Raw genomic sequence first — 18,051 nt, 5'->3', positions numbered from 1 at the left:
GTGACCCCAATCCCAATCAGCATTATTTCTTGGACATGTCATTAAAAGAAAGTCAGGTCATTAAACTAAATCATATGCCATGTGTTAGTGTATCGATAAATGACACCAACCCTTCATTTCCAAGTAATGTTCGTCTTTAATCGGTTTCATCTACCAATATCTCATTTTTCTTCTATTTTTCATCCGAAAATCAAACCTGGATTTTTTCTATGGCCGTCTACATGAAGATAGATCTTCATTTTGCTGGTTTGTTTACGAGGTATCCAGTGATCAGTTACTCAGATGTAGTGGAGTAAAGGTTTGAGGATGTGGATTTTGCTGGAATTGACAAAAACGAATTTCTAGTGTTCATTCAAATATTCGCAAATGAGACATGTTTTGATGTGTACTTTTGCATGACCGATATTGAGTTCCCTGAAGGACTAAGGATAATAGCAACTGAGAAAGACTACCAGGAGTTTATCGAAGTAGGGTATGATTCTGGTTGTGTAATTTCTGTGTACATGGATCATGTTGGTGTTCATGTTCATCAATGGATTGTTGATGAGATGGTTGAAGTATGCACCCCCGATGACAAGTTTTCTGGTGTAGGTGAAGTAGTAGAAGAGTTGCATGTTGAGACAGAAAGAGGCATTGACCTAGATGAAGTACAAGTGCAAGGTGATTTGGACAATAACATTGAAGATGGAGATTGCATCCCCATGAACAAGACCTTGAATGATGTATTTTTGAACAACCTCTGCCCCAAGGAGCAGCCAACTCCAGACACTCCACCTCAAGAGGATCCATCTCATGAAGATCCATTTGATTAGATGGATGAACACGACCCAATTCATGAGGAGGTAACAACTTTTAATGAAAATGTTCATTGGAAAAAACAAAAACCTGTGTTAGGAATGAGATTTGAAAATCCTAAACAATTAAACCATATGTTGTGTAATTATGATGTTGCTAAAGGATATCAATTGTGCTACAAAAAATGATAGTAGGAGACTTTGAGCTAAATGTTGTTCAGGGCAATGCAAGTTTAGATTGTGGGCTTCATGGATGAGTGAGGAAAAATCTTTTCAGATTAGGTCTCTTATAGATAACCATAATTGTGCTAGAAATTTTAAAATGGGGTCAGTTGTAATCTATGCATGGATTGGTAGCCATTTCACATCCAAATTTTTACAAAAACAAAAAATGAGTGTTAGGCTACTAAAGGAATAAGTAAAACAAAAATTTTGAATTAATGTGAGTATGGGACAGTGTAGAAGAGCAAAGAAATATGCAATTGAACTTATTGAAGGTACACTAGTTGAGCATTATGCCAAGCTTTGGTCATACGGTGAAGAGATAAGAAGATTCAATCCAGGATCACCTGTCAAATTGGATGTCAACAGTATGCCTAATGGGAAGATATATTTTAGTAAGTTTTACATATGCTTTGAGGGGCTGAAACAAGGTTGGAAAGGAAGTTGTAGAAGAGTAATAAACATGGATGGTTGTTTCTTAAAGGGATTATGTAGTGGAGAATTGATATGTGTCGTAGGAAGAGATGCTAACAATCATATTTTCCCAATAGCATGGGCAGTTGTGTGTGTGGAAAATAAAGAAAACTGGAAATGGTTTTTGGAGAATCTTCAAGATGATCTAGAAGTTGATGATGGTAGTGGTATCACCGTGATGTCAAATCAACATAAGGTAAATCACTTATTATACTTCATATTTCTTGTTAATAAATTTCCATTTTTCTTAACATATGAATTTAAATTGTACAAGGGCTATTGGAGGCTGTGAAGGAAGTAATGCCTAATGCTGAACATAGACAGTGTGCAAGGCATATTGTTGCCAACTTTAGGAAAAGGTTAAGTGGTACGCATTATGAGAGGATGTTTTGGAAAGCTTGCAAAGCACCAACCGAACCTTTATTCAATGCAACAATGAAGGAAATACAAGTACTAAATCCTGCAACATTTGACTACCTTATGGAAAAGAACCCAAAATCATGGTGTAGAGCTTTCTTTAGAGAGGGGAGAATGTGTGATGCAGTTGAAAATGGATTATCTGAAAGCTTCAACAATGTTATTAGAGATGCAAGGAAAAAACCAATAATCACAATGTTAAAAGAAATTAGGTTGTATGTTATGGATAGGCAATTCAATATCATCATCAAAGGTTGTTCATGCCCTGATTATAAACCATGCCCAACCATTACAATCCTATTGAATCAGTTGAAAAGAGCTCAAAGGTTTTTTCTTTTCTATTAATACTTTATTTAGTTTTTCCACTATACACCCTAACTTTTATACCATTGCATCATGTATTGGCAGGTTTTACCTACTAGTTTAAACCGGTTTGAAACAAGGAATTTGGTAGTCTTATGTTGTGGTGTAGATAAGAAGACTTGTTCATGTAGAGTGTGGCAACTAAATGGGTATGGATGTGTGCATTCAGTTGCAACAATCTCATACCTTAACATTGATGTTGGTAATTATGTGGATCCAATGTACTAAGGACCAATTTATAAGAACACCTACAAGTATCCTATGCGTGGGATCAATGGTAGCAACATGTGGCCACCTACTAAATTCATTCCACTTTTTCCACCATTGAAAAGAAAAATGTCAGGTAGACCTAAAGTTAATAGAAGAAAGGATTAAAGTGAAAGGGGTGCTAGACATACTGTGTTAAAGGTTGGGAAAAATATTATGTGTAGTGTATGCAAACAAGCAGGACATAACAAGGTTACATGTTCTAAATATGAAAAGCCAACAAAACTAAAGGTAATGAAAAGGAAGAGATCATATGTTATTGATGGGGAGGGAAGAAGTGCTAAGAAGGCAAAAGGTATGACAGATGAGGAAGAAGGGAGGGGTAATAAGGGCATTAATGGAAAAGTTGGGGAAGGAAGTAGTGGTAAGAAGGCAAATGATGTTATAGATGATAAAGGGGGGAAGGGTAATAAGGGCAGTAATGGAAAAGTTGGGGAAGGAAGTAGTGGTAAGAAGGCAAATGATGTTATAGATGATAAAGGGGGGAGGGGTAAAAAGGGCAGTAATGGTAATGTTAGGGGGAAAAGCAATGGTAGGAAGACAAAGGATGGTAAAGATGATATAGGAGAGAGGGGTAAAAAGTTAATTGTCAAGACAAGAAGGAAGTCGGAAAGAATTTTGAAGAAAAAACTTGGTACACGGGTTGAGGATAAAAATGGGGAAGGCCACACTATTGACAAGCTAATGGAACTTGAATAGGTTAAGCGTGGTCAATATCGTTATGTAGTCAATGTGTTTATGAAAACTGATTTCGGGCTAAGTGTTTTAATTTGATGTTTTGTACTCACTTTGGTTATGCTAAACAATGTTGGATTAAGTGTTTGAATTTTATGTTATGTACTCACTGTGGTGTTATGTAGTCACTTTGGTTATGCTAAACAATGTTGGATTAAGTGTTTTGATTTTATGTTATGTACTATTTTTGTTTAATTTGAATCTAATATTATTACTATGTTATGAACTCAATGTGGTGTTATGTATGCAAAAGGTTTCAATGTCTTTATGATGGTGTGTTGTGTTTATGGGCGTGCATGGTATTGGGATCCATTATTTACATTAGTGCTGGATATATTGTCCCATTTACTTTAGGTGAACATGGCATTGGTGTCTATTATTGACATTAGTGATTGAAAGTCATTACAAGGATAATGTAAATAACCATAACAATTTCCCTGACAAGGACATAAAAAAACTACTACATACGAATTACAACTTGTACACAGTTATGCTAAAGAAAATAATCCAACTTAGAACTAAAGACATCTTCAGTTTCCAAATATTTGATTCAAGCTTCTTTTTTGACCTAGCCAATCCTGCAATCATAACTGCTTCAACACTCATATTCTTAGTGTCTGCTTCTTCTACCCAACAAATAAAACCATTACGAGGTCCCTAACAAAATCAATTTAAAAGTTAGAAGTTTAGAATGCAAAGATAAAAACAAATAAATTAGAGCTACATTGACCCGATAAAGAAAGTTAAACAAACCTTAGTGGGGAAAGCATAGAATGGTCTTCCAGGGTTTGATGGAGTGGAAGACATTCTGATTATGGCCAAACATCGACATGAGCATTTTCACCATTTTTGCTTCGTTATTTCCGAGATACTTCAAAATGCAAACAAGAACATGTACAAAGAAATGGGATGTACTGCCGAGTAAAGGAGGTAAAGTACTTATAAAGAGCGAATGACGAAAATACCCCAGTTGAGTAAGGAAGTAAGTTCTTAAAAATTGTAAATTTCGAAACTACCCCTTGACGAAATTACCCCAATGTTTGACTTCATTAACATCTGTCACAGTTGGTGTACCAACAACAATTAAATTTCATTAATTAAGCCAACCAAGTGTCCAAATCGTTAGTCTTAATCAAGAACATTGATCTCAACAAATCAAAACGCATTCAAGGTCTTTACATTTCATCAAGATAATATCAAAATGCTTGTTACATGTTCCCATGACTTCAAAAAACATCCGTAAACAACCACCACTAGATTACCACAAACATCATACACGATTACCACAAACACAAACGAACACACACAATCCTAATAACATATATTACAATAAAAACCTTAAACATAATAGACGATTACGACGAACACTAGATTATCATACCACTACTATTCACCTCCTTGAGAATCACTTGCTGACTATCAAGTGAATGATGGAAATCATTAGCAGGAGCATCACCACGACAAGACCCACAACCAACAACGCAATAACTTTTATCTGCTTCTCAACCTTCTCGAACCTTTGCTGCATGTTCAGGACATCAACCCTGGAATGAAGGTAATCGCGACCCATCTCCTCCTTCATGCGCTCCACCTCACCTTTTTGCTCGGCTATTTTATCACCACAGTCGCAGAAAATTGTGTGCAAATCGTTCAAGTATAGCCCGTCTCTTGAGCTAATCAAGTTGTTGGAGTTTATAGTATCTGAATATGGTGGTGGGGTAGGCTCCATGGAAGACAGTGAAAGGGAATACGAGTATTCTATTTTCGTTTGTCGGGTTGTGTTTGGCCGGAAGTGGTAACAAAGTCTTAGGGTTTTATCCAAGAGACCATCCATTTATATAGTACGGGACCACCTAACCCTTAGTGCCCAAGTAAGTGAACTCGGTGGTGAGTCGATGACGTGTAAACCGACTCGTCTGAGTTGACTCAGTAGCTTACTTGGATGATGACATGGCAAGCAAACCGGTTGAATTGGGTCAAAATTCCAAATTAGCCGGTTAAATGTTAGTTTATGCCCTTTTAAAGCCAAAAAAATAAAATAAGAGACCTTTTAAACCAAAACCTGTAAGTTAGTGGAGCTACAGTGACATTTTCCCTTCATATTAATGGTAGAATATCATATTATTTGGTTGTAAAATGACATAATATTGCCTATTTTGTGTAAAAAACATTTGTTTTATAAATTTATATAAAAAAAAAGATGAAATGTTATTGGACCAAATTCTTTAGGGGTCATCTAATTAATGCGCACAATTGCTTCTGTTCCCATATTCCAAGTACCATGTACAACCTTGGAAAAGAATTTTGGCATATACCTCATGTCACTATCCACCATTACCTTATAAATGGGGCGAATTTCATACATGCATGTGCATTTTAATGTTGCTTAAACTTTATACATCTATGAACTCACTTAACATAAGCTAACATGTTTGTATGTGATGTATATTCCACATGACCAAGAATTAGGCGTCGATAGATGGAACAATTTCTTGATGATTTTTCTCGTACTTTATGTTTAAACATAACAGGTTATTAATTTTTAAATGGAATATAGTGAAATATCATAAAGTGGATTTGGCCAAAATAACATCTATTGTAAGCTAGCAGCTTTTATATAATCATTTAGTTTAGTTATTAGTTGTCAATATGTGACAATTGGTGTTTTGTTGGTAATAGATATGTTCACAATCAAGTTTCATAGTTGTTAATCATGAAAAAATTAGATTGTTACGCCAAATGCAATAAAAGATATTCATATTCCATGGTCCAAAAACAAAGAGTAATTTACATATAAACCCCTACAACTCCAAGCAACAGCATCTTACACTCATAGTTTCAAAGTAAACAAAGCAAGGTTAAAATCAACATTAACCACAACAGAAAAGTTGTTTAAGGGCTTAGAGACATGGACATGATGGAGGATAGTTTGATTTTTTGAAGTTTAGCATTGTCTTGTTGCTGAAACAAAACCTCTGTACTTGATCTCACTGTTACCTCATTCAGCTCTAAACTTGAATTCCCTTCACTCCTGTAATCCCGTGGTGCATATAGAACTTGAAGCTTTGAATGAGCTGCATTTTGTTACACCATTATACTTTGAAAAATGGTAGATGACAGTGTTATAATAATAAATTTAAAAAAAAAAAAAATCAATGAAAGTACATTGATATTTAAAATAGAGAAAGAAACAGGTAAGTACCTAAACCAAACATGCTTGTTTTCTGGATGATCATTTTGCTAACTTTTGATCTCTTTATATTTCTCAACAGCACAATATCATCTTGCTTCCCTTTGAATTCCATAAATTCTCCTAACAAATGCTTGTTGTTTTTTAGCTCCAACCTGCACGAAAAACGAAATAAATACTTAAAATATAAACAACTAACTACAAAGATTAAAAGATCTTGGAATCATTTGAATATAATATACCTATCCCACATTGGAGCAGTGCTGATAATAAAACCAAGATTCTGTTGAAAAGATTCCTGCATTTCTTTTTTATCACTACGTAAAGGTAAAGCACCCTTAATCCAGCCAGATATACTCTTTTTTTCTGGTTTTAATTCTGACCATTGTTCATGTGTCACAACTTCAGGTGGAAAGTAATCTAAATGAATGGTGCTGGAAGGAGAAATAATTGTTGAACATAAGTTATTTTAATATAAAATATGTCAAGGTAAAAAGCAACATTTACAATTATAAAAGGAAATTGAAGTTAGAAGAACAAAATGTTTTAGTTTTTACCGAAAGTCTGGGTTAGGGCACACAATCTTGAATGACAAATATCCATCTGGGAGAGTGATTCCCCTTTGTTCAAGATAAGACTCAAGAACTGCAACTTGTCTTTTGGCCTCCACAATCTATTAAAAATCAAAAAAATGCTGAAGTAAGAAATGAGCTTCTTAAAAAGGTCAATTCATTTTAGAAACATTAAGAAATACTTCAAATAATAGAGGCATTGATAACATTAAGAAAAATTACATATATTATCGACTCAATTCAACACTAAATTAGTGTGTAGAGTAAACTGCAACCATAAACTTGGATTGACATCATCATCAGTTGATGCAACAGCTTAAAAACAACCAAATAGAAGAAAAAAAATTACCGGATCCGGAAGGCGCTCTGTTTTGTGCTTGGAACCACCGGTGCAAACCCAAGTTCCATCCCCATCAACAGATACAATTCCAGATGCATTTATCACAGAAACAACCACCGCTTCCCTGAAATAAGATCATATTTACATCTAACATTCTCTTAGGGAGCAAATAACTGCAATACATGAGCAGAGAGGAGAGATGAAAGTTACCCTTTGGTGACGAGGACCAAATCAATATTCTGTCGAGAAGCAGTATCAGGGTCTGGAATACGAAGCCCGACATAAGCTTTGCCACCATACAGAGCTTGAAGCCTGCAAAGTGCAGTTTGTATACATAAGTAAAATCCATATTAGAACTTGCCGATCTTTTACGTCGACAATTGTCTCTTAATTAATAGTTTCAATAATTTTCCTTTCAAAATACAAATATTTAGTAATATGAATTCAATACATATGGGAAATAATGGAGCTGAAATTGTTAGGTATAGTCATATAGTTGAATTAGGTAAAGCGTGGGTACTTTTCGTGATTTTGGTATCCACGCTCTTATCTTATAAGATAATGAAATTGAAAGGTAAGCGATGGGGGAAAAGGGTGGATGATAGTGATTATAGATGATACCTATCGGCGACGGCGAAGAGTGCATTGGAACCGCTGGAACCAAAATCAATGTGCTCTTCCTCATCGGAGAAGAAACGGCGTACCAAGCGATAGATCACCAGACCAAATATGATCTCTACCCACATCACTGATCACTATGATACCCTGTGTCGCTCACTCGCAGAAATTTAGCAAGGAAGATTGATGAGTGGCGACTAGGGAGGGTGTGAATATGAGTAAAGTAAAGGAAGCTTTAAGAAAGATGAACCAACTTACTCAGAAATCAAACGTCGAATGGGGAATTTCTTGGATGGTCGTGAACCGTGTGAAGGAACTTGGTGTACAATCATCCGGCCGTCTAATTAATTCGAATCTACGCTGATCACAAAATTACCAAAACGCAGGCTACATTAACAAAAATAGGGGGTAGATTCTATATTTTTGTTTTATGTTTTTTTAATTTAAGGGCTAATTACTAATCTAGCCAAATTAAATGGGTGATTAATAATTTTTAGCCAAAAATTAATAGATAGCCAAAAATAGCCCATGAAACCGTAGGTTTCGAGATTCGCCTACTGTTTCACCATTTCGTCTATTATTTCGTGTTTTCTATAAAAAAAAAAAAAAATCATTTTTCACATACAAAACCGTAGGTAATATATAACTTACGGTTTTCTCTCTAATAAGTACTGTTTCCCAAACCGTAGGCTACGATTTTGGAGAAAAAATCTACGAGTTTTTTTTATCTACTATTTTAGGGGGTTTATCTATTGTTTTGTCCAAAAAATATTGTTTTTTATCTATTATTTTGGGGGTTTTATCTACTATTATTTCAAAAAACTACGTTTTGGTATTTTTTTTAATTTAATTTAATTTATTTTATTTTATTTAAATACATAGAATAAAAAAGAGTGTCTATATAATAACTTTAACAACTATTTTGTTTAAATTTTAACAATTATTTGGTTTGAATTTGATTATTTTTTCGGTAAACTTGACTACTTTGTTGTTAATTTGACTATTTTTTTTTATTTGACTACTGTTTTGTTAAATTTGATTACTTTTTCTTCAGAGTTGACTACTGTTTCGTGAGAGTTGACTACTCTTTTCAACATACTATTATATAATTATATAAAAATAATGTTCCCAATTTAACAGTATTTACTCTTAATTGGACCAAATTTTCTTTGCTTACTCTTCATTGGACGAATTCCCCTCATCGCTTTCCTTTTCCTTATTTTACAGCAACCGTTTGTAGAATGCAGGGGTATTCTTGTCCGCACCCATTTTATTTTCCCAGCTGTTTCTTTGTGGATTGCTTTCCCTCTTCTCCTCCTCATTTGTCTCCACCTTATTGGTCCACCGTTTATGCGCTTTTACGTGTTCTTTTTTTAGTTTTCCATTCCTGTTGTTGGTCACCGATCGTCTTCGCCGGCTCCGCTTTCTTCTTCTCCAGGTCTCACCCCCTTTTATTTTCTTTGCTTTATTGCTTTTAATTTTTGTTATATTATTATATTGTCTGTGTTTGCCCTCCTGTACTTCCGTTTTTCGTTTTCCCTATGCCTAAACGTAAACATGCTTCCATTCCATCTTCTTCGTCTACCTCGCTTGACGGGTTCAGATATTCTTCCCGCCGTCTCTGCCTTATTACCGTCTCACCTATGACTGCGTTCTATGATTGTGGAGATTGTATCTACATTTGCGATTTCTGTGGAGCGCTTTTTTGGTTTGCTGAAAGAAATCTTGCTCAGTCGACAGTTGCTCATCCCCAATATACCCGATGTTGTATGTCCAGTAGTGTTGTTCTGCCTTATGTTCTCATTCCACCGCCTGAAATTCGTGCTCTGTATACAAATGTTTCCTTCATGGCTGACATTAGGGCATATAATAGTATGTTTTCATTGACCTCCTTCGGAGCAACCGTAGATAAGGAGGTTAATAAAGGTCGCGGTCCTTATGTTTTCAAATTATCAGGTCATATTTTCCATACAATTGGGTCTATTTACCCAGATAACGATGATGCACCAAGATTCCTACAACTTTACATACATGATACCGAAAATGAAATCCATAACAAAATAAATGCATTCACTACCCCTGAGAAGAAAACCCTTGACCCTTCCATTAAACAACTGCTTATACAATGTCTCACAGTCCATAATGAATATGTTTGGACATTTAAAACAACAAAAAAAATCGCAGAGGATATGGGCTTGGATACATACTTGGTTCGTCTGTATAACAGTGTTCCTGATCGTTGTTACGTTCCCCCAGCTCTCGGTACTCTTGGTGGTATAATCATCGTAGATCAGAATGCTGGTGCAACATATGTCATTATTCTACAATCCAAATCTGGCCGTCCGCACCGTGTTAGCAAACTCCATCCCAATTATATGCATCTACAGTACCCCATTCTTTTTCCTTATGGAGAAGAAGGTTGGTCCCCCCGGCTGAAACTTCGAAACACAACAGGTTCTTCTCCGAAAAATCTTACGGTTAATATGTATTACACCTACCAGATTCACGCACGCCATCATATTCATTCTCACATTCTAGATTCTGGTCGTCTTTTCCAACAATATTTAGTTGACTCTTACACTTGCATTGAAGAGGGACGCCTTGATTACATACTGCATCATCAGGAAGAGCTCCATACAAACTACATCAGTGGTCTATATGACGCGCTTTCAGAAAGGCGATAGAGACAGTCATACTGTATGTAAACGAATATACCTGCCTACATCCTTTATAGGCGGTCCCCGTTATATGTACACACACTACCAGGACGCCATTGCCATATGTAAAGTCTATGGCAATCCACAGTTTTTTGTTACATTTACATGTAATGTAAAGTGGCCAGAAATCAACCGCTATATGGGTTCGCATCATCAACATGATGTGCATAGCAGAGCTGACATAATCGTCAGAGTTTTCCAGATCAAGGTGGGTGCATTCATCAAGTTTATTAAAGATGATAAAACCTTCGGCTCTATTGAAGCATGTATGTAAACAACTTTCTACTTCATATGCTTGCATTTATTTATTTCTGTCTTGATAGTTTTATCATAATTTGACTTCATTAACCCCTCCTCTAACTGCTTTCACATACAATTACGGACCTCTACACAATAGAATTCCAAAAAAGGGGTCTCCCACACTGCCACACATTGTTATGGATCGCACCTTCCGAAAAAATCAAACAACCATCTGATGTCGACAAATACATAAGTGCGGATCTACCTGATCTAATATCATAACCGCTACTGTACGAGATTGTCACAACTTCTATGTTGCATGGGCCCTGTGGTTTATTAAACAAAAATGCTCCATGTATGAAACAAGAAAAATGTAGCAAAAAATTCCCAAAACCATTCCAAGATTTGACAGTATTCGACAAACAAGGATATGCACACTATAGAAGGAATCCACATGCATGTCACACTATGCCAAACAGTATTGTAGTCGACAACGGATATGTCGTTCCCTACAACAAAAGGTTGTGTTGTAGATTTCAAACCCACATAAATGTTAAATATTGCGGTTGGAATGTGCTGATCAAGTACCTTTTCAAGTACATATCAAAAGGTGTTGAAAGAGTTAGATTTCACATCCAAAGAACCGAATCTAATGATAACACATCTCCAAACATCCCAACACAGCCAATCAACAAGGTTCAAAACTTTCTGGATGACCGTTACATCTGTCCCCACGAAGCAGCATGGCGGATTCTCAATTTCAAAATCCATCTCCGTCACCCATCAGTACATAGACTTCCTGTGCATCTTCCATATATGCAGCATGTCATCTTTAAAGGAAGCACGAGTAAATACAAGTGGGACAGTGACTCAAGGTCGTACACTTACTTATATAGAATACCCAAGTAAATACAAGTGGGACAGTGACTCAAAAGAATGGTCACCTAGGGCATATGAGTCTTCTAAGGCTGTTGGAAGGCTTCTATTTGTACATCCATCTTCCGGAGAATTATTCTTTCTGCGGATGTTATTGTGCCATCAAAAAGGTTGCACCTGTTATGAAGATGTCCGTACAATATCTAGTCAACTACATCCAAACTTTCGGAGTGCATGTAATGCTTTGGGCTTAGTAGGCAACGATGTTGAATGGATGACTTCTTTTATAGAAGCATCTGCATGGGCAACATCTTCTCAGCTGCGTTCCCTTTTTTGTCATTTATTGCTGTTTTGTGAGGTTACTGATCCACATCTGTTATGGCAGCTTGCATCACAAAAGATGAGTGACGACTATATTCATAAGATGCAATTTGATTTTCCAGAGAAACACTTCAGCACAGACGACAACATCATCCAACAACAGCTGCTTTTAGATTTGGAAAACACACTTTAATCCTCCACACCATCCAAATCTTTAGTTGATTTCAACCTACAGATGCCATCAACTTCCATGGTAGATACACTGCACAACCGTCTCCTCATAGAATAAACCACATACGATAGAGAATCACTAAAAATACAACACCTGCAGATGTTACCACAACTAAATGTTGAACAGTCAGCAATCTACCAGGCTGTTATCACATCTGAAAGAAACAAACAACATCTTCTTTTCGTGTATGGACATGGCGACACTGGAAAGACGTTCCTCTGGACATTTATAATCGCATACTTTAGATCCATTGGAAAATTTGTTCTTGCAGTAGCTACTTCCGGGATAGCATCATTCTTCTTCCCTCAGGAAGAACGACACACTCAAGATTCAGAATACCAATTGACTTATCAGAAAAAACAGCATGTGATATCAAAAAAAGAACCTGCCTCGGACAACTACTGAGGCAAACCTCCATCATTGTCTCGGATGAAGCTCCAATCATAATCACTGGAACCATAATCACTGGAACATGTGCTGGCAAATGGGTGTACATACCTCGAATTAAGTTCATCCATAACCCACCAAATCTACAATTTCCTTCTCCTGAAAATAGTTCCCATTAAAAGCCTGTTATGCAATGACAATAAACAAAAGCTAGGGACAATCACTACAGAAAATAGGATTCTACCTTTCCCAACCAGTTTTTGCTCATGGTCAGCTTTATGTTGCCTTATCTAGGGCTACATCCCCTAACTCAATCAAAGTTGTAATAAACAATAATGAAGCCACCCCATATAATGTAACGAAAAATGTTGTGTATAAGGATTTATTATCCAAAGTTGATATAAAAAGGGTTTCTATCTGTTTGTGCTAACAACTTTGTTCTTATCTATGCTTCTTCTTTCATTTGATATTTTCATACAAAACTACTCTTCTTACTATAAATTCAAATTCATATATTATTCTATGTAACCACTGATTGTTTTTTTTTTTTGACACAGCCATCAAAGCATGACATTCATTTCAAAACTGAAGTATGCGTGTGTCGAAGATCCGATACAAGTACGGATAATCCGTAAATGGAAACCAGAAAAACATCACTATGAAACTTGGTTTCTCGGTGTTGACAAATATGTACTTTTTATTATATAATCCTCTATTTCCATGATATATTTTTTTAACACGTAAACTTCTGACATCTGAGAATCTGTTAGGGGGATGCAATAAAGATGCAAAAAGACCGCGCGAGAAATAATACCTCAAAAGCGTCCTTAAAGATACCGTCTCGAGTACCACCTTTTATTTTTCATTCCTTGAATTTCTTCCTCCAAAGATTCAAGTCTTGCCATTATTTCTCGCGCGGTCTTTTTGGTAATTTCCACCGTATGAGTTCGCTCGGTAGACTTGAAAGATTGGCTGTTTCCACAGCTTGTTTTTGACGAAGATGCCCCCTACATAAATTTTTTCATATATTAATAACACTTGAAAATTCTTATTATACTAAATTATGCTTTTACAAAGTTACTTACATCATTTCTAAAGTTGTAGCGTACAGAATAAGGGACTTCAGACGATTCACAATTCAGACTATAAATATATGACAGATAATGTGGAGTAGAGGCCTCGGTATCTGAGGCAATCATCTTTCTTTTTGGTTGATGCGCCTCGTCCTGATCAACATTGAAAAGATCACAGACTTTTGCGGAAGTTAACCTCCTAATATGAAATCATCGCAATATACGCATATATAAATAATTTCGTCGTATCACACCATTTCCCCGGATTGTTGGAAACATCTCCCATATCCATATCTTGTAATAAATACACGTTAATTTATAAGAGTTAGCAATAACTAAAATTTTAAAAATAAAATAAAAACCGATAAATTATTAAATATATTTTTTTAATTAGTTAAATATACCTTCAACGGAATAACAAAACCCGATAGTGTGTACACAATCGCTTTTGTTGGATGGTTGGACATATAATCCTCAAATTTCTTAAACATACCCGACAATTTAGGGTATGTTTTACTCCATAGATAACTCCCCCACGAGAACCTAAATTATAAGAAATAAATATTACTTAAACGTATAAAAATTATTATTTTATTATAAATAAATTTAGTGTACGAACAACTCGGCGAGTCTGTTCTTGAGATATGAAAATTGCCTTGGACTCGCCGAGTTAGGGCATTGACTCGCCGAGTCCCTCCATGAATGAGTCTGATATCCGAATCACTGAGTCCACCTAAAACTCACTGGTTCCACTCGGCATAATACATAGAAGGGGGAAAACTCTAGGACTCGCGACCCGACTCGCCGAGTCTAAAGAACGACTCGCCGAGTCGGTTGCATGCAACTTCTATATAATTGATTCTAATCAAAACTACTGCATACAATTTATAGATCTGGGTTCTTAAGGCTTGTTTACCACGTAATGTTTCCAACTTTACGTGTACATATGCACGAAAAGGGATTTAAAGGCTCAAAAGACACTTAAAAGAGTAGATCTAGGGCTTTCATGCAAAATGGCTCCATAAAGGTGTTAGATCTACGTTTTTGGGAGTGAAACATGGCTAGATCCGAAGGATAATCAACCCAATGTGATCTCTCTACTATAAACAAGATAAGAAATGGATAAAATGGCCTAAATGTGCTTATAATGGAGAATCAATCATAGAAACATAAGGAATCATATTATTACCTCAATAAACTCTATAGTGGGTGCAAGATCTTGGATCTCCTTCTACTCCCTCGGATCTAGCTTCCTTCTTCTCTTCAAAACTTCAAGATTCACACAAGAAATGCTCAAAATGCTCAAGGAATGGTTAGGGTTTGCTAAATGATGCTATCAGGGTGAAGGAGGGGAGTTTGGGGCTCATAACATGGTTTAAATAGGGTGTAAAACCCGTGGATCTAGGGTTTCTTCCAGCGGACTCGCCGAGTCCAGGATATGGACTCGCCGGGTTGCTAACTTAAACGTGCTCAATATCTCGTCTCTACTCGGCGAGTCGGCCCTACAACTCGCCGAGTCCCAACTAAAAATGCAAAAATACTTAAATTAAAATACATACCAGGAACCAGGTGCTACATTTATTTTTTTGTTGATTTCAATAATTGACTTATGATTGGAATCTCATAAGACTTCCAATACTTTCCGAATGTTTCTAAACGTAGTTTTACTTAAAATCTCGTAAAAACTATATTGTTAGAAATCAACACTAAAAAACATATAATTTTATTCATTTTAAACACAATAACTGGACGTATACATTACATCAGCTCTCGATTACCGGTTGAAAGATACCGAAGCGAAGCCCAGCTTCCAGTTATGCATGTCAGATACCGGTTGAAAGATACCGAGGGATAGGCATTATATGTTTATGGTATGTGGTATGATAGGGGAACACACTAAGCTTCGTGCTTATAGTTTTCATTTTTGTTTTCAGGTACCTCTTCATCTAATAGGAAGGAGCTGGTACGATAGCAGCGCGTCATACACACAAGATTTACGCATTATGATATTCTTAGGATAGTACTCTAACATTATTACTGTTTTTATGATATGGTTTGAGACATGTGATTGTGGTTTTTGAAATGATAAGACTCGATGATGTTTTCTTATAAATGTTTTATAAAACGTTATATCAAAAATGAAATTTTTGGTCTGAAAAATTAGGATGTTACATAATTAATATTGGTCAGTTTTTAATTTAGAAATAATTTTATGGTCAAAAGAGATTAATTAAATTAAGGGGAATGATATTATAATTATGTGATAGTTGCAATATGGTCCGAGGAACCCTAAATAAGGGATGGACGAATTCTATGGGGAAGCCTACATAGCAATCGTCAATAGGAGGCCTTCTGGAAGGATCATGTGGACTGCTTAAGGCCTGATCAGGCTAATTAGGGTTTTGACTGAAACCTTAGCAGCTCACCTATATAAAGGACCCATTGGCTTCACTTTTACGGCTACCACAACCCTAGAAGGATTTAAGAGCCGGAAATTACCTCTCCCCTCTCTCTCTAAGATTCTCCAATTGCTTTGGTGTTTGTGATCCATTAGAGGCATCACATTTGAGGTTCTACGTTCTCATAAGCTCAAGATCATCAAGCTATAATCAAAGGTAACATTCTTACTAGTTTATTTATGTTGATTTCAATTTTGATATGTTAGATCTAGGGTTTGTAAGCTTTGGATGATTATTGCATGTACAATTAGAAAAACCTAGATCCAAATCTTTAGGTTTTGCATGTGCACCATATGATTGATGTTTTGCTCATAACCCAACAAATTGTTAGACGGAGACTAAAGGGGGAGATTTGTTGTGTTCCAGCCTCCAAAGCCTCCAAAGCTACAATAGCCATCTTTGTTGACAAAATGAAACCTACAATGACACGTTTTTCTTCCTACCCTATAATGAACACAATTAATGAATGTTGCACAAATGGTGGTTGTCATGGGTATAAATAGAGGCTTCATCTGCATTTGTGAAGCATGTCAAACACAGAGAAATAGACAGTATAACACTTAGAGTGAGATTTTTTTTAATAGTTGAGTGTGAGAGTTGCTCCTCCTATTGTAATTCTATTTTAGTGTTTAATAGAAGAGTTTTCCAACCCCAATATATTTCACCCTCCAACGTCTATCACCCACATATTATATTTATTGCAATTTCATGTTGCAAAGTTTAGGTTTATGAAATTAGAGAAAGGAAGGGTTTGACCGAGAAAGATATGGTATGCAAATGACCATACATTTCAAATTATTTAAAAAGTTGTTTTTGTATTGAAGTAATTTATTTTTGTTTTTAACATAAGGACTTGACAGGTCATTTTTGTTCTATGAGGGTGATGATAATCTAAATGTACGCCTTTGCATGATACATTGTTTACTTAATTGTTCTACGACTTTCATCTTAGTTATTGTCGGGATACATGCCACTATTATTTATAAAGTAGATTACAATTTTTTCCTCGTGATATTTCAAAAGTTATTATCTTCATCTAGATGATGGGGTATGAAATCTTGTCCAACACATGGAACACTTTCATTTTTTTTTCCTGTTACAACATTGTAATTCTTACTTTTTATCATAAGGGCATTGCATTCTGCAAATTGTATGCACTTTTAATCTTTCTTATTAAGACATCGTACTTTCAAAAATCTATCCAATCTTAACAGTGAAAAATGCTTTGCATGTTGATGACATTGCTCTAGCTGGGTATAGTTTTCCAAGTACAATGCTATAACAAAAAAATGAAAGTAGATTGTTATTTCTTGCATTTAAACCGATGTTGATGTATAATATTCACGTTTCAGAAGTAAAGCTTGTGGATGTTCCTGAGATGAAATATACATCTGATGATGAACTCAATTTGAAATAGAAGTGTATGTTGGTTCTATCTAAAAATTACATATAAAGTTGTGTGTTTCTGTTTAGTTAAGTTAGGATGAATTTGGTGTGTTGCCTGTCATCCAAGTACTGTATAATCTGCATATTTTTGAAATGGTTTTTGATTGTCATTGCTACAAATATCTTTGGACTTGTGTTTGTAGTTTTCTTACTGTAGAATTTTAGAGATCGAATTTTGAAAATTAGGGGCATGAGGTCAAATGCTTGAAACTTAATCAAACGAGGTGTTGTGATCTTTTAGTGTTCGAAAAGATGAAGTTGTGTTTCATTCATGTACTTTTTTTTGTGACCTGGACTTGCATTTAGCC

At 35.7% G+C, this 18,051-nt stretch overlaps 2 protein-coding genes across 13 annotated transcripts; one reads left to right on the top strand and one right to left on the bottom strand.

The window, feature by feature from the left end:
- Window positions 1–6,012: 6,012 nt before the first annotated feature.
- On the bottom strand, window positions 6,013–8,262 carry LOC145012159 (plasma protein). The gene is made up of 7 exons (XM_078970938.1): window positions 7,996–8,262; window positions 7,585–7,686; window positions 7,384–7,498; window positions 7,020–7,135; window positions 6,705–6,896; window positions 6,475–6,617; window positions 6,013–6,346 (listed from the first exon to the last, which is right to left on the bottom strand). Exons 1-7 carry the CDS (start codon window positions 8,118–8,120, stop codon window positions 6,165–6,167), a joined length of 975 nt encoding a protein of 324 aa, XP_078827064.1. The 5' UTR covers window positions 8,121–8,262; the 3' UTR covers window positions 6,013–6,164.
- An 862-nt stretch (window positions 8,263–9,124) lies between these two features.
- Window positions 9,125–16,106, top strand: LOC145012098 (uncharacterized). 12 transcript variants are annotated; one of them, XR_013664381.1, is made up of 3 exons: window positions 9,139–9,430; window positions 10,585–10,975; window positions 13,323–14,237. XR_013664381.1 is itself a non-coding variant. In XM_078970879.1 (3 exons), the coding sequence occupies exon 1, from the start codon at window positions 9,534–9,536 to the stop codon at window positions 10,674–10,676; it is 1,143 nt and encodes a 380-aa protein (XP_078827005.1). In that variant the 5' UTR covers window positions 9,437–9,533; the 3' UTR covers window positions 10,677–10,975; window positions 13,323–13,383; window positions 15,773–16,106. The 12 variants fall into 12 exon arrangements, 9 of the variants coding, with proteins under 9 accessions (XP_078827005.1, XP_078827008.1, XP_078827007.1 ...); XR_013664380.1 differs by having other exon boundaries at window positions 9,140–9,430; window positions 10,249–10,975; XM_078970879.1 differs by lacking the exon at window positions 9,139–9,430 and adding an exon at window positions 15,773–16,106 and having other exon boundaries at window positions 9,437–10,975; window positions 13,323–13,383.
- Window positions 16,107–18,051: the final 1,945 nt, after the last annotated feature.

This window comes from Lactuca saligna, chromosome 8 (genome assembly GCF_052625555.1).
Source record: "Lactuca saligna cultivar CGN05327 chromosome 8, ASM5262555v1, whole genome shotgun sequence".
Lineage (NCBI taxonomy): Eukaryota > Viridiplantae > Streptophyta > Magnoliopsida > Asterales > Asteraceae > Lactuca > Lactuca saligna.
The sequence above is the reverse complement of the archived record's forward strand: the minus strand, read 5'-3'. Positions and strand labels throughout refer to the sequence as shown.